This window comes from Populus alba, chromosome 10 (assembly GCF_005239225.2).
Source record: "Populus alba chromosome 10, ASM523922v2, whole genome shotgun sequence".
NCBI lineage: Eukaryota > Viridiplantae > Streptophyta > Magnoliopsida > Malpighiales > Salicaceae > Populus > Populus alba.
In genome coordinates, this window is record NC_133293.1 from 1,812,965 (window position 1) to 1,840,779 (window position 27,815).

The following is a 27,815-nucleotide window of genomic DNA, read 5'->3' on the forward strand; positions in this document are numbered from 1 at the left end:
TCATCCAATAGCAAACAAAAATCAATTAAATTTGATGGCAATAGACCAAAACCTCGTTCAAATAAAATTGACAGATGAATCATATAGCAGTCAAGGGAAAATATAATTGATAAAATAAAGGTGATTTTCTGCTTGAATTGTGTCAGTGACTAACTTCAGTTGAAGATTTTAAAGAGGGCATCTGGATATGGGGATTACTCTTCTTATATGGCTACTTGCTGAGTTACTGGAATAGTAGTGAGTTTCTTGACAGGAAACCAGCCAGAAAATCAAATATAACAGAGACCAAACACAAAATTTAGGGGAGTAGTCGTCGTATCAGCAGGGAGAACCAAGCATTTCCAGACAAATGCAAAGTCTTTCATTATGGCATTTGATGCTTTTGGGGTCTCAAGCATGATCCACCTGGTGATCCCAGAAGTTGTAAAGGCTTGTTGAAGAGACTTGCTTCACCTTCAAGTTTCATTCTGACCAGCCAACTCAAAACTGTTGATGTGAGCCATCAGAGCAATAAAATTTCTTCAGCTTCTTTCTACAATTTTAACAGCTCTTTTCCATTTTTCTCAAGGTGTAATTCCAGGAACATAAGGGACAGCGGGCTTGGGCTTCTTTATTTTTTCAACCAGCACAGCTTGAGTTGTTAGAACTATCCCAGCAATTGAGACAGCACTTTGAAGTGCACACCTAGAAACTCTACAAGGATCTACCACCCCTGCATTGAGAAGATCTTCATATCTACCAGTCATTGCATTGTAACCAGTTCTCCAGTCACAAGATCGAATATTCTCCACCACAACTGCTCCATCAACCCCTGCATTAGTTGCAATTGTTTTTGCAGGTGCGAGAAGTGCCTGTAATGCATCATTGGTATGTGTTACTACATGGGAGAAGAAATTTCCCTTTGTAGTCATTTAGAAACCACTACTTGTAGGGTTTCTCCATGCTACGCCCTGCATTTATAACCATTTCACAGGGATGTCCAACTTTATCACTAATTATGAAAGGAACCTTGGTCCGTTTTACAAGTCTTGTGCAATAATCTGCTTTAGCACAAACGCTGCTTGGTAACTCATTCACAAACGCTGCTTATTTCTATTTGAGACGCAACATTCACCAATCCAAATAAAGAAATGAGCATAAAAGGCACATCTCACAAAAGAAAAGAAAATCCATTAGTATCTTTCCAAGATCAAGAAACTCCAAAACAAAGAACATCCAAAACCCTTTGCAACAACTAAAGAAAGATGTTTTCGTATACCTTACCTTAGCCCTCAAGCAAAACTCCAACATAACCCTAATTGAATATAACAGCTGAAAACATCCCAACTCCAATCATAAACTTCTAACATAAACTTTGATGTAATACCAATTTTCCAGTGATTTATCTGACAAGATTTTACACCGTGTCCGGGTGTTGGTCCTCCACGGTTGGCCTCTCAACTCTATATATGTTGACCTTGTCTAAATCACCATCCTTGTCTTTGTAGTTTCTTTACAAGTGTTGCTCTCTTCTTTATACATTAACAAAACAATTTCTATGTGTTAGCCCTAAACCACCATACGTACAATGTGGACATGCTCCAATTCTTTTTCTTAAAAGAATTATAGTGGATGGAGAAAAGGCACATCGTGTAGATCAACACAAATAAATACTGATTCAAATCAGAGTATCTTATTTAATTACTTGTTGAGTTTTATTAATTAATCTGAATTCAAACTTAAAAAAATATGGTGTGAAAACATTTCAATCAATCAATCAAGCATGATTGAAAACCCAATCAAATTTAGAGAGTTTAGATGTAAGCAAGCTTAGTTTTGTGTCGTAATTATCTGGAATCAAAAATCCTTTATAAAAAGAAAAAAAAATAGATAGTGTTAGAGAGTATGGTAATCTTTGTTTTTTTATTATATTTTAAAAATATAATTTATTGAAAAAAATATTAAATTTATTTTTTTAATATATTTTGATAATTTTAATATGGTGATGTATAAAATTAAAAAATAAAAATAAAAATATTATTATAATGTATTTTCAAGTAAAATGTTTTTTTTTATTATTATATACCACATTATCAAATATAAGTATATACTAGATGGTTAGTCTTAAACTTGATTATCTAAGTTAAATCCTATATAAAAAAAAAAATTCTGTTAAATGCATTAAATTAGATATAATTAATTAACTCAAATATTAAAACCTGACTAAGAAAGAAATTTAATTCTAAAGAGCAAGAATTTGTACTCAAAATATACTATGGAGAGAGATGAAGAGGTTCAGAATATGTTTAATGATGGGGTAAGATTGGGTCTGGGTGACATACAGGAACTGAATGTTTTTGCTGAATCGATCTGGGAAACTGTGAACAAGGAATTTGAAAAAAGTTAACAAGGAAATTGAAACTGCTTAACATGAAAATATACTTTTGGAATTGCTTCGGTTTGGTCTTGGATATGCTAGCAAAACGTCAACGTGAAAGAGGGCGGTACTATAGAGAGTTTAATTGATTTCACCCGAGGTAATTATGAAATAATTAAAAGTTGAAGGGTAAATTAAGAACAGATTTAATTTATTAAATTGGAAACTAAGGACGGTTTTGTAAATTCCTCGACAATCCAAGGGTTCAATTGCAATTTGATCCGGGGGTAAAATTAAAAATAAAGGGGGATTTTCCATGATTAGGGGCCTAATAGATAAATGTCAGAATATCAGGGGTGCAATTGGAAATAACCATTTCTGGAGAAAACGACGCCGTTGCGTTTCTACTATTCATCACCTTCTTCATGGATTAATTCAGCAGAAAGGAAACTGCCTCAAACCGGTTGCAATCGTGTACCACGTCTCCTACACAATGCATCTCCAAATATGCCTCACCCCCACGATCATTGTCTGGGGAGAAAGAGAGGACATTCAGAGAAAAGACCACAAAAAGGGGGGGACGAGCGCACTGGACAAGGGAGAGACGGGAGAAAATTTTTAAACGTCAAGCTATTAAAAAGATGCTTATTCACCATGAAATTGATGTTTGTTTTCTGCTTACTTGTAGTAATTTTGACATAACAGGGGCATCAATTGATCAGACAAATCCTACTCACCACATGGTACTTAGAAGGAGTAGAAGAAAAGTTAAACTTCAATCCCAAACCGGCAGCATTCAAGAAACAGTGGAGCACCAGGAAGATAGCTCTTCAGAATTAAGGTTTATAGTGATCATAATATTAGATAGAGACTCCTTAAATAAAATATTTTTTATATATATAAAAATAAAATGTCAAAAATTTATACTTTTAAAAATTCTTTAAATTTTTAAAGTTCGTCGCGATCCCACTAGGCAGGCAGCTTGCACCGAAAAATTTGTCAACTTTCTTTAGAAATAACAGGATATTAGATGGACTTCTATAGATGCTGTTGGGTAATCCGGTGGTGTTTTAGTCTTATGGAATGATAACAACTTCAAAGTTGACTCCAAAGAATATGGGGGACAGTGGATTGCTAGAAATCTAACAGGATATTAGATGGAATGATAACAACTTCAAAGTTGACTCCAAAGAATATGGGGGACAGTGGATTGCTAGAAATCTAACAGGATATTAGATGGAATGATAACAACTTCACAGTGGATTGTTTTAGTCTTGGTGGTGTTTTAGTCCCACTAGGTGTTTTAGTCTTGCGCAGCCCCCTCTGCCACAAAATTTTGACGTGGACTCTCCCACTTGGAACTGTTTCTGTCCTGATAAAATTCATGACAAAAGCTATTCTTGCAGGCCTTTAATTTTCCACTGCCTGTTATGGTTAGTTGGCATTAATTCTTGTTTGCTAGATGTTTGTTTGTTGTAACTTATTTTTGGATCTTCATATAAAAAATAATAAAATATAAAAAAATTCAAAAAAATATATTGGCTATTGAAAACTGTGGTCTTCCTTTTACATATTCAGCCTTCTAGAGTTCTATGCGATAAAAGAAAAGCTTGGAACAGCAATTGCCAGGACTCTTCTAAAATTGTGGTTAATTGCTTGTCATTAAAATTCTGATTCTATTTCAAAGAACCTGAGAAATTTCTAAAGGAGAGAAACCTAGAGATCAAGGTTTTCCTTCTGCGGTGTGAGTGTGTGTGTGAAGAGCAAGATGACTGTCCTCGATCTAGTTTAATTATAATCTCATTGGATGATTTTCTTTCATTCACATCCAGGTTTACGGTGTAGAACCAGCAGAAAGTGCAGTCCTGAATGGAGAAAAACCTGGTAACTAGTGAATTGCTCCAAGCTCTAGAGTGTTTAGACAAGATCATTAAAATAATGTTAATCAATCGCTCTGGTTAAGAAATTGAGTTTGTTGGCACATAAATTTCGAACCTGGAATCATGATATCTGTGGTTTGAGTTAATACGAAATCTGAATTAAGTTTGTTGGCACATAAATTTAAAAATTTTCTTACTTTGTAAAACAATGATAATGAAAATTTTTTAAAAATAAAATAAAAATAAATTAATTAAAATTTGAGTTAATACGATATAAATGGAAAGTTTAAAAACTTAATTAAATTTTGGATTAGTTTAATTAATCAAATTAAAAGTTTAATTAATCAAATTAAAAGTTTAATTGAAGAATTGATAAGTTTGAGAATTTATTTAAATTTAAAATTAGTTTTATTAATAAAATCAAGAAGTTAATTAGAGAAATATCAAAGTTTAATATTGATTGTAGTTAAAATTTGATATAGCATTGGAAGGATTGTCAGTATCGTTTCAAAAAGCTTGCACATCGGGCTATTTAGCTTCTTTTTATTAAAATTCGATTATTACCACAAAATAAAAAACAAGAAGAAGAAAAAGAAGTAAACTATACTATTGTTCAATCCCGCTTAGGACGCAATTGAATATTCAATCTTCTTACTTGTACCTGTCCAAAAGAAACTTGCCACTTGGTACAAACTTTTATGCAAGAGTAACACCTATACCCCTAGTCGACACCTCTCAGAACGAAATTAATTTTTTTGCTTTTTTTTATTCTATAAATGTTTATTTTGAAATAGCACAGTTAGTAAAAATAATTAGCAAGAAAATAATATAAAAATGCATTGAAGGATGATCACCCAATGCAGAGTCTCATATTTTTTTTTAATCATGGAATATAATAATTTTTTGAAGCACATAATGGTGCTAAATAATATATCTCTGTACTTCATTAAAAACTAAATTGTCAGAATGAGTCCGTATTCAAATAACCGTGACAAATACTTCATTTTCCTTCTAGAATGGCAATTTAAATTAGTTTATACATGCTCTCTTAAAACACAATTGAATATTCCATCATGATTAATGATCAAGTCAAGGAATGGGAGTATACAATAGTCTTCATCTCTTAATAATATTCAGATTTCGTATTTTTTTTTAATCATAGAATATAATAATCTTATTAAGCAGCAAAATAATACATCTCTTATATTTCATAAAAAAATCATCCGAGAATGGATCCATAGCTAAATCCCTGATGAACCAAGGCTAGAAGAGTCTGTTACATGATTTAAATAACTCAATTAGAATTATTCGTAATACTAATAATAAAATTAACTTCATAATATTATTTGATTGTCTTAATACAAGAGTTAAATACAAGCTCCTATAATTGTAGAGCACTAACTAGATATATATAAAAAAATATTAATTACAACAGAAGTAGGTTTTGAGGGTCCAACAAAAATAATATGCTAACAAACTATAAACCAAAAAAATATAAATAATGAGAGGGTGAGTTCGACAACTCCATAAATAGATAACGTTCAATATACATTTATAACTATTTGCTTGGATGGAATCGAAGTTCAAGTTGTCTGGATGCATATACATATTCTTTTCCACATGGTACCATTTTATTTATTCCAATAACCTATACCGTCCAAAATGAATTATTTCTTTGCCATTCTTATTCTATAGGGATATTTTTATATACAAGAGTAATAGACCATACTCTAAAGTCTGATCTACCATATGTTTATGCCGAAATACCATAGTTTTTTAAAGAAGTTTACATCATTATAACTTCTTTATAGAAAATCTCATAACTTATCTAATATATGATCTAACAAGCAACCAAACTTCAAGATTTTAAAAAAGAAATATCTAACTTTGAATTATTTGATTCTTTCGTTTTAGTTCATACAAAGCATAAAACTCTTTATTGACCTACTTGTTGAGATTTATGGTGTGTAACAGATAATATTTGAAACTTATGAAAATTTAACAATATTTTAAAAAAAGCATAATGTGTTTTTGTCTTTACTGTCTTCATTTTTTTTGTTACACAACAGTAACCAAACACTATCTTTTTACTGTTAAATATTTATATTTTATTAGAATAAGAAAATCTATGTTTCTTATTTAACAAGTATATTTATGGTTGTTATATGGTAAATATACTTATATTTCTTAATTTTAATTATTATGTAGGGGTATGACATTAAAATTTAATATTTATGCATGAGTATGTATGATGTAAAGTGTTTGTATTTATTTTATAATGCTTAAAGGATATAAAAGGATAATTGCCTAAACCCCATTGTAAAAACAATTGTCATACAAAAATCCCAAATATCTAACTCTTAATCCATTAACTAATTTGTCTTTTTCAATATATATAAAAAATTATTTTAAGGTTTTAAAAATATCAATAAATTTTTACTTAATAAGCTTATATGTCAATAATATTATATTTAAAATATTTATATTATATGTATAGTTACATTTTATAAAACTAATGTTCTATATATATATATTAGATAAACTTGCAAAAAATAAATATTAAAATTTTTATGATATAGAAAAAACAATAAAAAGTGGTTTTTTAATTTATTTTTCTAAAATGTAGGTTTCAATAAAATCACTTTTAAAACCAGGTAATGAGGCCTAAATCAATTTTTTTTTATTAGGATATACAGAACCAAATACCAACACACAACACCAGGGTCTCACATCATAGATTTTTAGAATGAGTGGTTTATATTGAAGAATAAAATTTCAGGAAATAAAAAAAATTACAGATTGGTCTAAATTAGAAATTCCCGGCTTGTCTCCTCGGTTGCTTTCATTTGAAGTCATCAAAAGGATAGTTCATTTCTAACGAAGATGCTAACTGGATGGGTGGCTTCCTCTGCCTCCAGCCCTCCACCTTTAATTGATCTATCTTCCTCGATAGGTGGCACGATTTTCTTCACATGGTGAATTGACTTTTTTGTAACATATAAAAAAATGATGTTAAAACACTGTCAATATATTTTTAATAAAGAAAATTCATGACTTAACATCATAAAAAGAAAATAAGAAATTTGGTTGATTTGGTTAATTTATTAACTATTTTCTTATATTTTCATTTTTTAAAATGATTGCATTTTAACCTTTTTTATAAAACAAAAAGATTTGATTGACTTGAGTTAACTCAAGTTAACCCACCTGACTTGTGACTCGGTATTTGCCCCGAATCGACTCCCGAGCCAAGTCTAAAAGCTTTGAGAAACATCATTAAGACCAGCTCCCTAATTAATAAATAAAATGTTGACTGGTGAAATAAATAAAAAAATTAATTTTTTAAAAGAAAAAAAATAGCAATTAAAAAAATAAAAACCTAATTTGAAATAAAAAAATAAGATGACAATCTAAAATTTTTAATTAAGGGGTAAAATTAAAAATAAAAATCAAATTAATAAAAGAATCCAAAAAAAAAATAAGAGATTGAGTACCAAATTTGAAAAAAATAAATCAAGATTAGGATCCAAAGATAAAAAATTAAAAACAAATTAAGATTTGATAAAAAAAAAATCAAAATTAATATCGTCAAATTTTTCAAAATCAAAATCCATCTCCATCGAATCTTACTCGTGCATTTATAATGAAACAAAATCTATAATTTCTTTCCCATATATATATATGTATGCGGGGCAAATCATTTTATACATCCTTTTTAAGAAAGTAAACCACCAAGGCCATGGCTTCCCATGTAATATTTGGAGTTGGAAAATACAATAAAGCCCTTGGTGGCTTAAAGAGTAAGTATAAATGATTAAAGGGTAGTATGGTAATTGACCAATAGTTGATAAATATAAATAAGAAGAAAGAAAAAAAAGAAGGATCTGAAAATTGGAAGAACAAACCGTAAGAGAGAAGGGAGGAAGAAGAAGAAGAAGAGAAAAGAAGGGAAAAATAAGGGAAAAAAGGAGGAGATTGGGAGGAAATAAGTTTAAAGGTAAGATTATGTATAAATATATGTTAATTAAGCTTTAATTTCAGTTTTGATAAATGTTAGGGTTATAAAGTTTGTGTTTTGAGTTTAATTGATGAATTAAAATGAATGATGGAGGTTGATTGTTGTGTTTAATTGATGATTTAGTAGATTATGAAGATTGTGATGATTTTGAGTTATAGTTTTGTTTGAATGGTGAAATTTGTGTTAGAAATCAGGGGTTAAAAGTAGGTGATCTTTTGAAATTCTGGGTTTGAGGTTGAAGATGACAAAAATTCAGTTTGGTCCCTCAATTTGCGAAAATTACAGTTTAGTCCCCGAACTTTGGAAATATTACAGTTTGGTCCCTAGGCATAAATTGAGGTTCTGAACAGAACTGAGGATGATTTAAGGACAAAATTTCAGTATAATTAGGAATATATGATATTTTTCAGTTTGGTCCTCCAATTTGACAAATTACGATTTGACCCCTAAAATTTTGATAAAATGACATTTTGGACCTTGGGGCATAATTCAAGATTCTGGACAAAGATAAGGACGAATAGTGGACAAATTTCAGTATGGTTATATATTTCCAATTCGTTCCTTAAATTTTGGTAAAATTATGTTTTGGTCCCTCTGTTGGAAAATTATCGTTTTAGTCCATAAACTTAGGAGATTAAGCCCGATTTTATTTTATGCATTGGGATCTTTTGTTTGATTTGTTTTTGAGTAAATTTCATATATTTATTGTAGGTTCTCCTAACGAGCCTTAATAGGATTTTCGGGTTTTTCGTCTGACATTCCTTTAGTTCAGTATTTTCCGGGTGAGTGGAATAATCTTTAATATGCATATAATATAAATAAATATGTATGTTGATTATACAATAAGTACGACTAGTAAATTTCTGGAATATTTATATATGTTGCTTTATTTTCCGATTGATCATCTCACAGTGGTCACCTACGGGTGTCATCTGATCTCTGACATGTAATCCACTACGTTATGATAATATGTTACGTTATGATAATATGTTTAGTAAGTATATGTATATGTATATGTATATGTATATTAAATGTTATTCCCTCACTGAGTTGGTTGAACTCACCTCTCATTTTTAATATTATTTCAGGTTCTTAGTTTCTGGGACTTTGTTGAGTGTTTCCGCTTCTTCATTTCTGGTCGGTATGCCTTGCTTGTTCGCGCGGCTTTCCTTTCAGTTTTGATTTGATGTCTTAGACGCTCCACTATTACCTTGTTTAATTAAGTTTGGATTTTGACAATGTGATGAGTATTATGAATTATTATTTTTGTTTTAATAACTATTTTTCGGGTTTTGAATATCCTCATTTCTAATTCACAACTGGTGATACCCCGATCGTAAATCAATCTTTGAGAAACACTGAGCTCCTTGTAATTGATCAAAAAGATCATCAATGCGAGGGAGTGGGTATTCTTAACAGTGACCCTGTTCAACTGCCTATAGTCTATACACATCCTCATTGATCCATCCTTCTTTACAAATAAAACAGGTGCCCCCCATGGAGACACACTCGGACGAATAAACCCCTTATCTAACAAATCTTGAATCTGCTCCTTCAACTCTTTTAATTCTGCTGGTGCCATCCTGTAAGGTGCCATAGAGATTGGTTTTGTTCCTGAATCTATATCAATACAAAATTCAATTTCCCTATTGGGAGGTAGTCCAGGTAAGTCATCGGGAAAAACATCGATGAATTCCTTAACTATCAAAACTTGTTCTATCCCCGGGACCTCCATGTTCACATCATGCACATAAGCCAAAAACCCTTGCATACCCTTTCGTACCATCCTTCTCGTGATGGCCGAGAGAATACTAGATGGAGATGATAACCCATCTCCATGAAAAGCAAACTATGTCTCCTCATCAAGCTTGAAAATCACTGTCTTATTCCAACAGTCAACTGAGGCATGATGCCTTGACAACCAGTCCATACCTAGTATCACATCAAAACCTACTATTTCTAAACTTACCAAATCACCTAATAGGTTTCTACCTTGCACTTCAACTTCACAATCAACATAAACATATTCCCCAAACATAACCTCATCTGAAGGGGTAGCAACACATAAATATTTATATATGTTGCTTTATTTTCCGATTGATCATCTCACAGTGGTCACCTACGGGTGTCATCTGATCACCTACGGGTGTCATCTGGTCACCTTCGAGTGTCATCTGATCTCTGACATGTAATCCACTACGTTATGATAATATGTTACGTTATGATAATATGTTTAGTAAGTATATGTATATGTATATGTATATGTATATGTATATGTATATGTATATGTATATGTATATGTATATGTATATTAAATGTTATTCCCTCACTGAGTTGGTTGAACTCACCTCTCATTTTTAATATTATTTCAGGTTCTTAGTTTCTGGGACTTTGTTGAGTGTTTCCGCTTCTTCATTTCTGGTCGGTATGCCTTGCTTGTTCGCGAGGCTTTCCTTTCAGTTTTGATTTGATGTTTTAGACGCTCCACTATTACCTTGTTTAATTAAGTTTGGATTTTGACAATGTGATGAGTATTATGAATTATTTTTTTTTTTTAATAACTATTTTTCGGGTTTTGAATTATATGATATTTCTGAAGATTATGAGACGCTGCGTATTTTTGAATAAATTGTTCTTTTGATATGTCCGTTCTGAGGCTTAGCGTAGGTGAGGTGTCCTTTCGGCACCGCTCCTGCGTTGCCGGTCACGGACCTGGGATTCGGGTCGTGACAAAGGTGGTATCAGAGCATGGTTTTATTAAAACCTTGTAATCTATTTGTTTTTGTTAAAACCCTCGTAATATGTGGAGCTTAGGATCTATCTTGTCTGGATGTCATTACCCTTATAATTCTCCAATCTAGTGTTTGGTGTGTCGTTCTTAAAACTCCTTATAGTTATGTTGATACATATATATAAATGCATTTTTTTTAGGAAATATGCCGAGAGCTAAACATGTAGTTAATACCGATTATGTTGGTAATGATCAATAGGACATTCCTATCGCTCAGCTTAGGAAGGAGAGGCGCAAAAGGAGAGTTAGAAACCCTTCACCTCAACCAATGGAAGTCGAAGTTCAGGATGAGATTGAATTTGAGGGGGACTATGGTCTGGATGTTGGTAAGAACCAGGAGCAGGAATCCCATGATAGGGTATCTTCTACTGATAGTGCTTTGGATAAAATTGGGCAGGCCATGCAGACCCTGGCTGACCTTTTAACTAAGAAAGAAAAGGAGAAGGATAAGAATGCATCTTCGACTTCCCATACTGTGCATGGGGTGAAATTGCCACTGGTAGAGTTCCTTAAGTTGGCACCTCCTACCTTTAAGGGTGTAGATCACTCTGAGGATCCACAACAGTTTTTAGATGCAGTGTGGCGTAGGTGTGAGGCCATGGGGTGCACAGATCATCGTGCAGTGACTTTAGCATCTTTTAGGCTAGAAGGCAAGGTGGCTGTGAACTGGTATGAGTCCAAGAGAGGTGAAAGGGCAGCTAGTTCTCCACCGATGGTGTGGAAGGAATTTTCTGAGATGTTTTTGGAGCGTTTTCTACCTGAAAGTGTGAGGGAAGCTAGATCATACAAGTTTGAGAAGTTGGTTCAGGGTGACTTGACTGTGACAGAGTATGAAGTGGAATTCACGCGGTTGTCCAGATTTGCTGGGTATTTGGTACCGACTGAGGAGAGGAAGATCAAGAGGTTTGTTCGGGGTCTTAATAGCTACTTATTCAAAGCTATTGTGGCTCATGAGTATAAGACGTACTCGGCCGTAGTGGATCATGCCCGAGCTATTGAGGCACGAGAGTTAGAGGATGAATTATCAGTTGGTTCAGTCAAGAGGCCTAAGGTGGAAAATCAGTTCTCTTTTCATCAGCGGTCTGATATAGGTCCTAACAGGGGACATAGAGGCCGGCAGGGCCAATTCAGTCAGTCAAGGAATTTTTTGTCGAGGTCTACTGTCGGGGGAAACAATAAACACAACATGAATGGAGCTGGTCCAACTCAGAGTCGAAGTACTGTTCAGTTAACACCACAAGGTTCATATGAGAAGCCTCAATGCCAGTCTTGTGGGTCTAGGCATTACGACACAATCTGTTATAAGCAGACAGGAGCTTGTTTCGGTTGCGGGCAGACTGATCACTTATTGAGGGATTGTCCGAACAAGCGGCGGTCCAAGCCTAGTGCTTCTGTACCGATTGCATCTCCTACTCAGACTCAGTCAGCTAGCCATTCTGTGTTTTAGGGTGGTCGTGGAGCTGGTGAGTGTGGCCAGTGGGGCCATGGAGTAGGCGGTAGAGGTTTTGCGCCAACAAGTCAAAGACAGGCACGAGTTTTTGCTATCACTCAACAGGATGCCCAGGCATCCAATACTGTTGTCTCAGGTACACTTTTGATATGTTCCTTCGAGGCTAGAGTTTTATTTGACACTGGGGCAACTCACTCTTTCGTGTCATCATATTTTGCTTTAAGGTTTATTAAACAACCCATTTTGTTAGAGAGTCCTTTATGTGTTGCTACCCCTTCAGATGAGGTTATGTTTGGGGAATATGTTTATGTTGATTGTGAAGTTGAAGTGCAAGGTAGAAACCTATTAGGTGATTTGGTAAGTTTAGAAATAGTAGGTTTTGATGTGATACTAGGTATGGACTGGTTGTCAAGGCATCATGCCTCAGTTGACTGTTGGAATAAGACAGTGATTTTCAAGCTTGATGAGGAGACATAGTTTGCTTTTCATGGAGATGGGTTATCATCTCCATCTAGTATTCTCTCGGCCATCACGAGAAGGATGGTACGAAAGGGTATGCAAGGGTTTTTGGCTTATGTGCATGATGTGAACATGGAGGTCCCGGGGATAGAACAAGTTTTGATAGTTAAGGAATTCATCGATGTTTTTCCCGATGACTTACCTGGACTACCTCCCAATAGGGAAATTGAATTTTGTATTGATATAGATTCATGAACAAAACCAATCTCTATGGCACCTTACAGGATGGCACCAGCAGAATTAAAAGAGTTGAAGGAGCAGATTCAAGATTTGTTAGATAAGGGGTTTATTCGTCCGAGTGTGTCTCCATGGGGGGCACCTGTTTTATTTGTAAAGAAGGATGGATCAATGAGGATGTGTATAGACTATAGGCAGTTGAACAGGGTCACTGTTAAGAATACCCACTCCCTCGCATTGATGATCTTTTTGATCAATTACAAGGAGCTCAGTGTTTCTCAAAGATTGATTTACGATCGGGGTATCACCAGTTGTGAATTAGAAATGAGGATATTCCTAAAACTGCCTTTAGGACTCGTTATGGGCATTATGAGTTCTTGGTGTTGTCTTTTGGGTTAACGAATGCACCTGCGACTTTTATGGACATGATGAACAGGGTTTTTAGGCCATTTATTGATAAGTTTGTTATTGTGTTCATTGATGACATCTTGGTGTATTCAAGAAGTGAAGAGGAACATGAAGAGCATTTGAGATTGGTGCTTCAAACTCTAAGAGATCATCAGTTGTATGGAAAGTTTTCGAAGAGCGAGTTTTGGTTAGAGAGTGTTGGGTTTTTGGGACATGTGGTGTCCAAGAATGGAATAGAGGTTGATCCACAGAAAGTGGAGGCAGTTAAGCAGTGGCCTAGACCAGTTACAGTATTTGAGATTAGGAGTTTCCTGGGTTTAGCAGGATACTACAGGAGATTTGTAGAGAATTTTTCCCGAATTGCTGCTCTGTTGACTAAGTTGACACAGAAAAGTGTCAAGTTTCAATGGTCAGAAGAATGTGAGAAGAGTTTCCTGGAGTTGAAGGAAAGGTTAATTACGGCTCCAATTTTGACAGTACCTTCAGGGTCTGGTGGTTTTACCGTGTATTGTGATGCATCCAGGATTGGTTTGGGTTGTGTTTTGATGCAGAATGGTAATGTGATTGCTTATGCCTCGAGAAAGTTGAAGAAGCATGAGCAAAATTACCCCACACATGATTTGGAGATGGCTGCGGTAGTGTTTGCCCTTAAAATTTGGAGACACTACTTGTATGGGGAGACATGTGAGATATTTTTAGATCATAAGAGTCTTCAATATATCTTTAGAAGGATCTAAATTTGAGACAGAGAAGGTGGATAGAATTGTTAAGTGATTATGATTGCACGATTCAATATCACCCGGGCAAGGCAAATGTTGTTGCTGATGCCTTAAGTAGAAAATCTATGAGTAGTTTGGCTCATATTCAGGAGGTGAGGAGACCCTTGATTAAAGAGTTACACGGATTGTTAGATGAGAGGGTCAGTTTTGAGATTTGTGAATCGGGAGCATTGTTGGCTCACTTTCAGGCTAAGTCAGACTTGGTAGATAGGATTAAAGTAGCTCAGATGAAGGATGAACGACTTTGCAAAATTCAAGATGAATTGGAGTTAAGGAGAGCTCCAGGTTTTGTTATCCACGAAGATGGTGTGTTAAGATTTGGTTCAAGGTTGTATATGCCTGAGGTGGATGATTTGAAAAGAGATGTGATGACGAAAGCACACCAAACTGCCTATACTATACATCCTGGTTCTAACAAGATGTATATAGACTTGAAAGAGTGTTATTGGTGGAATGGTATAAAGAGGGACATTGCTGAGTTTGTATCTCGATGCTTGACCTGTCAGAGGGTTAAAGGTGAGCATCAGAAACCACCAGGACTTTTGCAGCCATTATTGATTCCTGAATGGAAATGGGAGAGGATCACTATGGACTTTGTGTCAGGAGGGTTATGATTCGGTTTGGGTGGTAGTTGATCGTTTAACCAAGTCAGTTCATTTCTTGCCAGTAAAGGTGACATATGGGTTTGCAAAACTCGCAGAAATCTATGTTAACGAGATTGTAAGGTTGCATGGTGTGCCCATCTCAATTGTGTCTGACAGAGGTCCACAATTCACTTCTCGGTTTTGGGTGAAGTTTCAGGAAGCTTTGGGGACTAACATTCAGTTAAGTACTACTTTTCATCCTCAAACAGATGGACAATCTGAGAGGACTATACAAATTTTGGAGGATATGTTAAGAGCTTGTGTGATTGCCTTTGGTGTCGGATGGAGCAAATACTTGTCTTTGGTGGAGTTTGCATATAATAATAGTTATCAAGCGAGCATTGATATGGCTCCATATGAGGCTTTGTATGGCCGGAAGTGTAGATCACCTGTTTGTTGGTATGAGGTTGGAGAGAGGAGATTAATGGGTCCCGAGTTAATACAGATTACTTCGGATAAGATTAAGGTGATTCGAGATAAGCTTCAAACAGCTCAGAGCAGGCAAAAGAATTATGCGGATAAAAGGAGGCGTAATCTAGAATTTTCAGTGGATGACAACGTGTTCCTAAAAGTCTCCCCGACTAAAGGAATATTCAGATTTGGGAAGAAAGGAAAGTTGAGCCCTAGGTTTATAGGGCCCTTTGAGATCTTGGGAAGAGTAGGGGTAGTGGCATATCGGCTTTCCTTGCCACCTAATCTATCCTCCATCCATCCGGTATTTCATGTTTCCATGCTAAGGAAGTATATGACAGATCCATCACATGGAATTAAGAGATGATATGGTTTATGAGGTGCAACCGGAAGCTATAATTGACCGACAACTGAGGAATCTTAGGTCGAAGGATATACCTTCAGTGAAAGTGAAATGGAAAGGTCATTCACGTGAGGAAGCGACCTGGGAGCTCGAGGATAAGATGCGTGACGAGTATCCTCATCTTTTCGATAATCTCGGTAAGTATTCAATCTTTTATATTAAGTTTCGAGGACGAAACTCTTATAAGGTGGGGAGATTGTAATATTTGGAGTTGGAAAATACAATAAAGCCCTTGGTGGCTTAAAGAGTAAGTATAAATGATTGAAGGGTAGTGTGGTAATTAACCAATAGTTGATAAATATAAATAAGAAGAAAAAAAAAAGAAGGATTGGAAAATTGGAAGAACAAACCGTAAGAGAGAAGGGAGGAAGAAGAAGAAGAAGAGAAAAGAAGGGAAAAATAAGGGAAAAAGGAGGAGATTGGGAGGAAATAAGTTTAAAGGTAAGATTATGTATAAATATGTGTTAATTAAGCTTTAATTTCAGTTTTGATAAATGTTAGTGTTATGAAGTTTGTGTTTTGAGTTTAATTGATGAATTAAATTGAATGATGGAGGTTGATTGTTGTGTTTAATTGATGATTTAGTTGATTATGAAGATTGTGATGATTTTGAGTTATAGTTTTTTTTGAATGGTGAAATTTGTGTTAGAAATCAGGGGTTAACAGTAGGTGATCTGTTGAAATTCTGGGTTTGAGGTTGAAGATGACGAAAATTCAGTTTGGTCCCTCAATTTGCGAAAATTGCAGTTTAGTCCCCGAACTTTGGAAATATTACAGTTTGGTCCCTGGGCATAAATTGAGGTTCTGAACAGAACTGAGGATGATTTAAGGACAAAATTTCAGTATAATTAGGAATATATGATATTTTTCAGTTTGGTCCTCCAATTTGACAAATTACGATTTGACCCCTAAAATTTTGATAAAATCACATTTTGGACCTTGGGGCATAATTCAAGATTCTGGACAAAGATAAGGACGTATAGTGGACAAATTTCTGTATGGTTATATATTTCCAATTCATTCCTTAAATTTTGGTAAAATTACATTTTGGTCCCTGTTTTGGAAAATTATCATTTTAGTCCATAAACTTAGGAGATTAAGCCCGGTTTTATTTTATGCATTGGGATCTTTTGTTTGATTTGTTTTTGAGTATATTTCATATATTTATTATAGGTTCTCCTAACAAGTCTTAATAGGATTTTCGGGTCTTTCGTCTGACATTCCTTTAGTTCAGTATTTTCCAGGTGAGTGGAATAATCTTTAATATGTATATAATATAAATAAATATGTATGTTGATTATACAATGAGTACGACTAGTAAATTTCTTGAATATTTATATATGTTGCTTTATTTTCTGAGTACTCATTTATTCTTGAATTTGCATTCGCAATCTGTCAAAGTAAATTCTATTTGATATGATATACATTTCTTTGATGATTCTGTGAATATCTATTATACCTTGATATGGGACTTGTCAGTAACTCCATGCTAACGGAGAGTAGTTAGCATGTATGCACATAGTATTCTGTATACCTAGCTAGTGAGAGAGGCATCAGCCTGTGGCGATTGATCATCCCACAGTGGTCACCTACAGGTGTCATCTGGTCACCTACGGGTGTCATCTGATCTCTGACATGTAATCCACTACGTTATGATAATATGTTTAGTAAGTATATGTAAATGTATATTAAATGTTATTCCCTCACTGAGTTGGTTGAACTCACCTCTCATTTTTAATATTATTTCAGGTTCTTAGTTTCTGGGACTTTGTTGAGTGTTTCCGCTTCTTCAGTTCTGGTCGGTATGCCTTGCTTGTTCGCGAGGTTTCCTTTCAATTTTGATTTGATGTCTTAGACGCTCCACTATTACCTTGTTTAATTAAGTTTGGATTTTGACAATGTGATGAGTATTATGAATTACTATTTTTGTTTTAATAACTATTTTTCGGGTTTTGAATTATATGATATTTCTGAAGATTATGAGACGCTGCATATGTTTGAATAAATTGTTCTTTTGATATGTCCGTTTTGAGTCTTAGCGTAGGTGAGGTGTCCTTTCAGCACCGCTCCTGCGTTGCCGGTCACGGACCCGGGATTCGGGTCGTGACATCCCACATCTTTCTCTTTTCCACACCTTTTTTGGTATTTTCCTTACTTGCTTATGCTTCCTTCTTTGCTTCTTTTGCTGAAGTAGCAAATGGAAGGAAGGAAGCGGAAGCTCTTCTAGAATGGAAAGTCAGTCTTGACAACCAAAGCCAGTCTCTCCTGTCTTCTTGGGCTGGAGACAGCCCTTGCAACTGGTTCGGAATCAGTTGCGACAAGTCTGGTAGTGTTACCAACATAAGCCTGCCTGATTCTAGTTTGAGAGGTACCCTAAATAGTCTCATATTCTCTTCCTTTCCTAACTTGATTGAGCTTATCCTTCGCAACAACTCGCTCTATGGGTCCATTCCTTCACATATAGGTAACCTTTCTAACCTCTCCATCCTTGACTTGTCTTTCAATAACATTTCTGGCAGCATTCCGTCAGAAATAAGCACATTGACAAGCATTACACTGTTTTCCCTGGCTGTAAACCATATCAGTGTGGCTCCATCCCTAAGGAAATAGGAATGTTGAGTTCACTTTCTCAAATATTTTGGCATGAGAATGATCTCGGAGGATTACTCCCTGCTTCTATAAGCAATTTGACCCACTTAACTGATCTTTATCTCAATGGAAATGAGCTTTAAGGTGGAATACCACCAGAAGTTGGAACATTGGGATCTCTAAATTTGCTTGATTTGTCAAATAACAACCTTAGTGGTGTTTTTCCTACGTCCATCGGAAACCTAAGCAACTTGTCTTATCTTTACCTTTACAGAAACAAACTCTCTGGTTTCATACCTAGGGAAGTAGGAATGCTTGAACATCTATCTACCCTTCAGTTGTCCAGAAATAATTTTCAAGGTCTAATCCCTGCTTCCATAGGAAACATTACAACTCTCACTAGTTTAATTTTGTCATTTAACAATCTAACTAGTACAATACAGCATCTTTAGGAAACTTAAAAAGCTTATCTGGACTTTATATTTCTAATAACAATCTTTCTGGTTCCATTACTTTTATCGGAAACTTGACAAAATCTCTCACTATTTTATTTTTGTCGTCTAATAAACTGACTGGTACAATACCCGTATCTTTAGGAAATTTAAAAAGATTATCATTACTTCACCTTGGGGATAACAATCTTTTTGGTCCCATACCTCCAGAAATGAACAACCTTACACATTTGTATTCGTTACAATTACATTATAATAGATTGTCTGGAAATCTACCACGAGATGTGTGTCTTGGTGGATTACTTTCACATTTTGTTGCGTTGGACAATTATTTCACGGGACCTATCCCAAAAAGCTTGAGAAATTGCAGCAGCTTGTTGAGACTCAGACTTGAGAGAAACCAACTTAGTGGAAACATTTCTGAAGCTTTTGGCACACATCCTCATGTGTACTACATGGATTTGAGTGATAATAATTTGCATGGTGAACTTTCATTGAAATGGGAGCAGTTTAACAATCTGACAACCTTCAAGATTTCTGGAAACAAGATTTCTGGAGAAATACCAGCAGCTCTTGGAAAGGCAACTCATCTACAAGCTCTTGACCTCTCGTCAAATCAACTAGTTGGGAGAATTCCAAAGGAATTGGGGAATTTAAAGTTCATTGAACTTGGACTTGTTGAAGTTTGCTTCTAAAGCTGTCATTGGAGGAGCTGTCAACGAGTCTTTTGCTTTCTGTTATTTCTAATTATCTTGCTAATAATAATCCATTGTCCTAGTCTCTAGGAGTTAGTTTTTCTGTTTTGATGTTAACAGATAATAGCATGATTACATGCTATAAGTTTGGAATTCTGTTATTCTATTTTTCAATAAATATGTGTAACGATTGCATGGAATGCATGCAATCAGGATTATTCATTTCTTTTATCAAAATTCAATACAACAGTTTCTGTATTTTCTCTTCTACTTCTTTCTATCAGTTTTCTTCTCATACACGTTTACTATTCAAACACTTTCAATTGGTATCAGAGCAAATTCTTAAAGGGACCTGTAATGGAGTCTGAAACAAGTTTCTCTCACATTTCTTCTCCAATCTTTGATGGAGAAAATTATCAACTATGGGCTGTAAAAATGGAGACTTATTTGGAGGCGATGGATCTTTGGGAAGCTATTGAAGAAGATTATGAAGTCCATCCTTTACCAAATAATCTAACAGTAGCTCAGATCAAGAATCATAAAGAGAGAAAAACAAGAAAATCGAAAGCAAAGGCTTGTCTATTTGCAGCTGTTTCAACAACAATCTTCACAAGGATCATGTCTCTTAAATCAGCAAAAGATGTATGGGATTATTTAAAGAAGGAGTATGCAGGAGATGACAGAATTCGTGGCATGCAAAGTCTTAATCTAATAAGAGAATTTGAGCTACAAAGGATGAAGGATTCTGAAACCATCAAAGAGTATTCAGACAAATTACTTGGAATTGTCAACAAGGTAAGATTACTGGGCACACTATTTTCTGATTGCAGAATTGTAGAGAAAATACTTGTAACTGTGCCTGAACGTTATGAAGCATCCATAACCACCTTGGAGAATACAAAGGATCTGTCAAAGATTACCTTGGCAGAATTGATAAATGCTTTGCAGTCTCAAGAGCAACGACGACTTATGAGGCAAGATCAAGTTCCTGAAGGAGCTTTGCAAGCAAAATATCCTGGTTCTGATAAGAAGAAATTCTTCAAGAAGAATCAGATGTCAAACAGTAGTAAGACTACTGTTAATCAAAGTCAGAACAGAGGAAAATTTCTGAAGAGAAACTTTCCACCATGTCAACACTGCAACAAGTTAGGTCATCCACCTTTCAAGTGCTGGAAAAGACCTGATGCAAAGTGCAGTAAATGTCATCAAATGGGACATGAAGCAATTATCTGCAGAACAAGATTTCAGAAACAGGATGAAGATGCTCAGGTTGCCAGTCAAGATGATGAAGATCAAATGTTTGTAGCCACATGTTTTTCAGTCCAAACTTCCTCAGATCACTGGTTAATTGACAGTGGATGCACAAATCACATGTCTTTTGACAAGAGTCTCTTCAGAAATTTGCAAACTACTGAAGTTGCAAAGGTCAGAATTGGAAATGGTGATTGTATAGCAGCAAAGGGAAAAGGAACAATTGCCATCACAACCAACTCAGGTACAAAAACGATTTCTGATGTTCTTTATGTACCTGATATAGATCAGAATTTGTTGAGTGTTGGACAATTAATAGAGAAAGGCATGAAAGTGGTTTTTGAAAATCAATCTTGCTATATTTTTGATGCTGCTGGACAAAAAATATTGCAAGCAAAAATGAGAGGCAAAAGTTTTTCATTTTTACCATTTGAGGAGGAGCACACAGCCTTTCCTATCAAAATAAATGACATGGAAATATGGCATAAGAGGCTGGGTCACTGTCATCAACAACGGATGATCAACATGAAGATACATGAAGTAGTAAGAGGAGTGCCTTCATTTTCTGATTTGCTGCCAAATTGTAATGCTTGTCAGTTTGGTAAGCAAAACAGAAAACCATTTCCAAAGTCAACATGGAGATCTAAACAGAAACTTCAGTTGATTCATACCGATGTTGCTGGTCCAATGAGCACACCGTCAATAAAAGGTAGTAGATATTATATACTTTTTATTGATGATTTCACCAGAATGTGCTGGATTTTCTTCATGAAATTCAAGTCAGAAGTGGCTGGAATTTTTTGGCGATTCAAGAAAAATGTGGAGAATAAAAGCAGATGCAAAATTCAGTCCATTCGGTCAGACAATGGAACAGAATACACTTCATCAGAATTCAATATCTACTGTGAAGAAGCTGGCATTGAACATCAATTCACTGCCCCCTACACTCCAGAACAAAATGGAGTCAGTGAAAGGAGAAATCGATACATTATGGAGATGGTGAGATGCATGCTGCATGAAAAGAATCTGCCAAAAATGTTTTGGGCAGAAGCAGCCAACACAGCTGTCTTCCTTCAAAATCGACTTCCAACAAAGCTACTTGAAGAAAAGACTCCTTTTGAAGTGTGGTATGACAACAAACCTTCACTACATTTTCTTAAGATCTTTGGCAGTATTTGTTTTGTTCATATTCCACAGATAAAAAGGGACAAGCTTGACAAGAAGGCAATGCAAGGAATCTTTGTTGGCTACAGTGATGTATCTAAAGCCTACAAAGTTTATCATCCTCAAACTCAGAAGATGGTTATTACAAGGGATGTGCATTTTCATGAAGAAAAACAATGGGACTGGGGTGATTCACAAAGTTCTGAGCAGCTGTCAGGTTTATTGCAGGATGAATCAATTGATGATTCACAAAGAAGAGCCACTGCTGATTTGTTGCAGGATGAATTAATTGATGATTCACCAATTAGAGGCACACGATCCCTTGATGACATTTATCAAAGGCAATGCAGGAGAAAATATGCATGATTGAGAAGAATTGCACATGGGAGCTTGTTGACAGACCACCAAGCAAAAATGTCATTGGCGTGAAGTGGATTTTCAGAACTAAATTGAATGCAGACAGTACCATCAACAAATATAAAGCCAGGTTGGTTGTTAAGGGGTATGCTCAGATTTATGGTGTTGATTATTCAGAAACGTTTGCACCTGTAGCAAGGATGGACACCATACGATTCTTGCTTGCTGTTGCTGCACATAGAAACTGGAAAGTCTTCCAGTTAGATGTTAAATCAGCTTTCTTGAATGGCATTCTACAAGAAGAAATTTATGTTGAGCAACCTGCTGGCTTTGTGAATCAAGGAAAAGAAGACAAAGTTTATCTTCTAAAGAAAGCTCTATATGGCTTGAAACAAGCACCTAGAGCTTGGTATGGGAGAATTGATGATTACTTGACAGGTTCTGGATTTCAGAAAAGCTTGTCAGAAGCAACTCTTTATGTGAAGAGATTCAATGATGATGTGCTTATAATATCTATTTATGTTGATGATCTCTTAGTGACAGGAAGCAACACAGTGCAGGTTGTAGAATTCAAGCTAAATATGATGCAAGTATTTGAAATGACCGACCTTGGTCTCATGAAGTTTTTTCTGGGAATGGAAATTATGCAAAACAGAGAAGAAATTTTCATCTGCCAGAAGAAGTATTCAAGGGAAATCCTGAAGAAATTTCAGATGGAAAATTGCAAGCCGACAGCTACTCCTATGAATCAAAAGGATAAATTCAGCAAAGAAGATGGTACTGCCAGAGTAGATGAAGAAAAATTCAGAAGCTTGATTGGATGCTTGCTGTATTTAACAGCAACTAGACCTGACATACTTCACGCAACAAGTCTGTTATCTCGGTTCATGCATTGTCCAACCGAAATTCATATGAGAGCAGCTAAAAGAATTCTGAGATACATGAAAGGAACCTGCAGTTTTGGAGTTAAATTTGTGAAGTGCTAGAATTTTAAACTTCATGGTTTTTCTGATAGTGATTGGGGAGGATCTATTGATGACATGAGAAGTACTTCTGGGTTCTGTTTTAATCTAGGATCTGCTATATTTTCATGGTCATCTAAGAAGCAAGATATTGTGGCTCAATCTACTGCAGAAGCAGAGTTCATTGCAGCCACAGCTGCAGTGAATCAAGCATTGTGGTTACAAAAATTATTACGTGATTTACAGATGGAAGAAGATGAAGCAACTGAAATCTCAGTTGACAATCAAGCAGCTATTGCAATATCTCATAATCCAGTTTTTCATGGAAAAACTAAACATTTCAATATCAAGCTTTATTTCTTGTGTGAGGTGCAGAAAAATGGTGAAGTTAAATTGATTTATTGCAAGTCTGAAGATCAATTGGCTGATCTGTTTACTAAACCACTTCCAGTAAATAGGTTTGAATTTCTAAGACAAAGGATTGGAGTTTGCAGCTTCTCAAGCAAGGAGGAGTGTTGAAGTTTGCTTCTAAAGCTGTCATTGGAGAAGCTGTCAACGAGTCTTTTGCTTTCTGTTATTTCTAATTATCTTGCTAATAATAATCCATTGTCCTAGTCTCTAGGAGTTAGTTTTTCTGTTTTGATGTTAACAGATAATAGCATGATTACATGCTATAAGTTTGGAATTCTGTTATTCTATTTTTCAATAAATATGTGTAACGATTGCATGGAATGCATGCAATCAGGATTATTCATTTCTTTTATCAAAATTCAATACAACAGTTTCTGTATTTTCTCTTCTACTTCTTTCTATCAGTTTTCTTCTCATACACGTTTACTATTCAAACACTTTCAGGACTCAACGATAAAAAGCTTTCAGGTGATATTCCTTTTGATGTCGCATCGGTATCTGATCTCAAAAAGCTTGGCCTGGGCGCGAACAATTTTAGCGCAACAATTCTTAAACAGCTTGGCAAGTGTTCAAAAATGATATTCTTGAATATCAACAAGAATAGATTGACAGGGAGTATTCCTGCTGAGATGGGGTCTTTACAGTCTCTTCAAAGTCTTGATCTCAGTTGGAATTCCCTCATGGGAGGTATAGCACCGGAGCTTGGACAGATGCAGCGGCTAGAGGTATTAATCCTCTCCCATAATATGCTGTCTGGTCTAATTCCAACCAGTTTTAGTAGACTGCAAGGCCTCATTAAAGTGGATGTATCCTATAACAAGCTAGAGGGCCCCATTCCTGACATCAAAGCCTTTCGCGAGGCACCATTTGAAGCAATTCGCAACAACACCAACCTGTGTGGCAATGCAACTGGATTGGAGGCTTGTTCTGCTCTCATGAAAAACAAAACTGTGCACAAAAAGGGCCCCAAAGTTGTCTTTTTGACAGCATTTTCTCTGCTGGGTAGTTTGTTGGGACTGATTGTAGGCTTTCGTATCTTTTTCCAAAGCAGAAGAAAGAAAAGGTTAGTGGAAACACCGCAAAGAGATGTTACCGCGAGATGGTGCCCTGGTGGGGATCTGCGCTACGAGGACATCATTGAGGCAACTGAGGAATTCGACTCCAAATATTGCATTGGTACTGGAGGGTATGGAGTTGTATACAAAGCTGTACTTCCAAAAAAATTTGCTTAATGAGGGAAATTAAGTAGAAAGTGATGAAGTAAAATGAGGAAAACCTGGCGAATGATGGATTTTTGTTTTTGAAGTTGAAGTTCCACAACTAGATATTTATTGCAATAATAGGGGAAGTCAAGCAATGAAGTACTGTTTGGATGAGGCATAACCTTAAGCTTAACCTCAACAGGCAACAACATTCCTATTGTACTTATTTCAGCATATGCTATTATCATGACTAAGTCATGGAATAATTCATTAATTAGAGATTGAAACTGTTTCTGTCCTGATAAAATTCATGACAAAAGCTATTAGAGGAATAGGAATAGGCCTTCCACTGGTGCAAACCCCAAAAAGGTTATCAACCTAGAAACCAATTATCTCTCAGATCATATCAAGGTTGGCAAATTGGAAAGGCAAGCTTTTGAGTATAGCAGGGAATATATGTTCGTTGAAAAGTGTGTTGAATTCTCTCAATCTTTACTACTTCTCCATATTCCTAATGCCTATAGGGGTGATTATAGCCAGTACCTCAATTCGGAGAAGATTTTTATGGTGTGGGTTTATTGAGGCCAGAAAGATTAGCACGGTATCCTGGCACGTTGTAGTACGAGATAAGAAAAGAGTCTGTCTAGGAGTGGATTCCATTGAGGGAAAAAACAAAGCTCTTCTTTTCAAATGGTTATGGAGGCTGCGTGACCAACACAATAGAGGATGGCAGGATGTCATTAACAGCAAGTATTAGACTAGTTTTGAAAATGGTCTCCTTTATTTTTCTCAGTACTCTCTTCCAGGTATATGGTCTGGTATATATTCCATTATACATGATGAAGGTGACATTTCGGCATGATTGAAAAATTGTTGTCATTTTTCAGTTGGAAACGGAACGAGGACGCATTTTTGGATAGATTCATGGCTAGATCATGGACCTCTAAAGCTTCAATATCCGGCGATGGGAAATTTTTAGTAATAATTGTTTTTTAAAGTGTTTTTTTTTAAAATATCATTGCATTGTAACCAGTTCTCCAGTCACAAGATCGAATATTCTCCACCACAACTGCTCCATCAACCCCTGCATTAGTTGCAATTGTTTTTGCAGGTGCAAGAAGTGCCTGTAATGCATCATTGGTATGTGTTACTACATGGGAGAAGAAATTTCCCTTTATAGTCATTTAGAAACCACTACTTGTAGGGTTTCTCCATGCTACGCCCTGCATTTATAACCATTTCACAAGGATGTCCAACTTTATCACTAATTATGAAAGGAACCTTGGTCCGTTTACAAGTCTTGTGCAATAATCTGCTTTAGCACAAACGCTGCACGGTAACTCATTCACAAATAAAGAAATGAGCATAAAAGGCACATCTCACAAAAGAGAAGAAAATCACCTTAGATCAAATCCTAGTGAGGCGAAAGTGTGAAGAAAATAACTTTTGAAAAAAGAAAGGAACCGAGAACAGACCTTTGCAACAATATCAGTACCAATCTTCTCATTTTCATCTTTAATGGAATTTTTTATTGAGGAGATCTGCTCCGAGAGATGTACATATGTTGCACCACCACCAGGTACTATCCCTTCATCCATGGCAGCAAATGTAGCATTCTTTGCATCTTCAATTCTGAGTTTCCTATCTTCAAGTTCTGTCTCCGTGTGTGCTCCTACCTAAATTTGCATGCTAAACAAGTTAAATCTAAAGATAACTTTAAAATAAAACACCACCAACAAAATATTAGAGTCCTGTCGTTTGTCTTAGTATTTCTTAAGGAAAACAGGGCAGAAAATTCATCCCTGCTACTGAGCTAACGCCACTCAAGGAGCCCATGTCCTGAGCAGTAATTCTTCACACTTATAGCCAGATTTGTCAAGATGCCCATCTATTTTTCCGAAATATATTGTATACAAGTTTAGCAATTCTTTCTGAGAGCTTGATCACAAACCTTGATTACAGCCACACCACCAGATAATTTAGCAATTCTCTCTGAGAGCTTTCTTGAAAGGGCAGCATTATCTGTTTCAGCGAGGTCCTTTTTTATCTGAAGAATTCTTGCCTGAATTTCAGCTTTGGTAGCTGAGTCAGCAACTATGGTTGTTGAATTACTTGTTATGGTAACTTTTCGTGCAATGCCAAGTTGATCCGAGGTTACACTTCCGAGTGTAAGCCCAAAATCACCTGAGAGAAAATCAGCACCTGATGGTTTTGGTATGGCATGAATTACACAGCATATCAGATGCAATGACCTTCCTATGATAGTCATATGAGAACAGAATACAATCTTGCGCAAGCATCCAAGTAAAGAATTTATTATTTGTAGTGCATAAAAAGTAATTATAATTTTTTTAATTGAGGCCTCGGTACTTGTTGCTACCCAAGTTTTGACCCATATTTTTTATAAAATTTCAGAAAAATCAAAAATAGCAAAAAAATCAATGAAAAACCCAAAAAAAATATATTTTTGATATATTTGCATCGTTTTTAGCATTTTCAACGTCATCTCAAAAGAATTTAAATTTTCAAAGGTATTCTGAACTCGTTCAACTTTTAACGCGTAAATTTTATGATCATCGATTTTTCTTATTGAGTCGACGTTGATATTGCCCGTTTTCAAAAATACAAAAAAATAAGAAAAATCAAAATTTATAAAAAAGAAAAAAAAGAAAAAGAAAAAGAAAAGTGGAGGGACTAGTTTGAAAATACAGCAATATTTTTGCTTATATATAAGCTACAATGAAAAACAGAGGAAGGAGAAAAATTTATTCACGGAGGCAGGGGCGGAGAAAATTAACAAGGGACATCGGCTAAAAAGACAAACCCTAAAAACAAAAGGGGGACTTTCTTCTCCAAATTTTTTCTGGAAAAGACGGATAATAAAGAGAGGGGTCAA

At 35.4% G+C, this 27,815-nt stretch overlaps 1 protein-coding gene across 1 annotated transcript; it reads right to left on the bottom strand.

Moving 5' to 3' along the window:
* Positions 1 to 27,301, bottom strand: LOC118037005 (chaperonin 60 subunit alpha 2, chloroplastic). Its single transcript, XM_073411754.1, has 3 exons — positions 26,871 to 27,301; positions 26,395 to 26,595; positions 1 to 851 (listed from the first exon to the last, which is right to left on the bottom strand). The coding sequence occupies exons 1-3, from the start codon at positions 27,186 to 27,188 to the stop codon at positions 564 to 566; spliced, it is 807 nt and encodes a 268-aa protein (XP_073267855.1). The 5' UTR covers positions 27,189 to 27,301; the 3' UTR covers positions 1 to 563.
* Positions 27,302 to 27,815: the final 514 nt, after the last annotated feature.

Bases quoted from the DNA above. Each gene is read 5' to 3' on its own strand.
- LOC118037005 (XM_073411754.1), bottom strand. From the start codon at position 27,188: ATGACTATCATAGGAAGGTCATTGCATCTGATATGCTGTGTAATTCAT. The intron at 26,596-26,870 runs GTTTGTGATCAA...ATGCAAATTTAG, and splicing joins GTGGTGTGGCTGTAATCAAG to GTAGGAGCACACACGGAGAC. The intron at 852-26,394 runs GTCTGTTCTCGG...GATGCATTACAG, and splicing joins GTACTGATATTGTTGCAAAG to GCACTTCTCGCACCTGCAAA.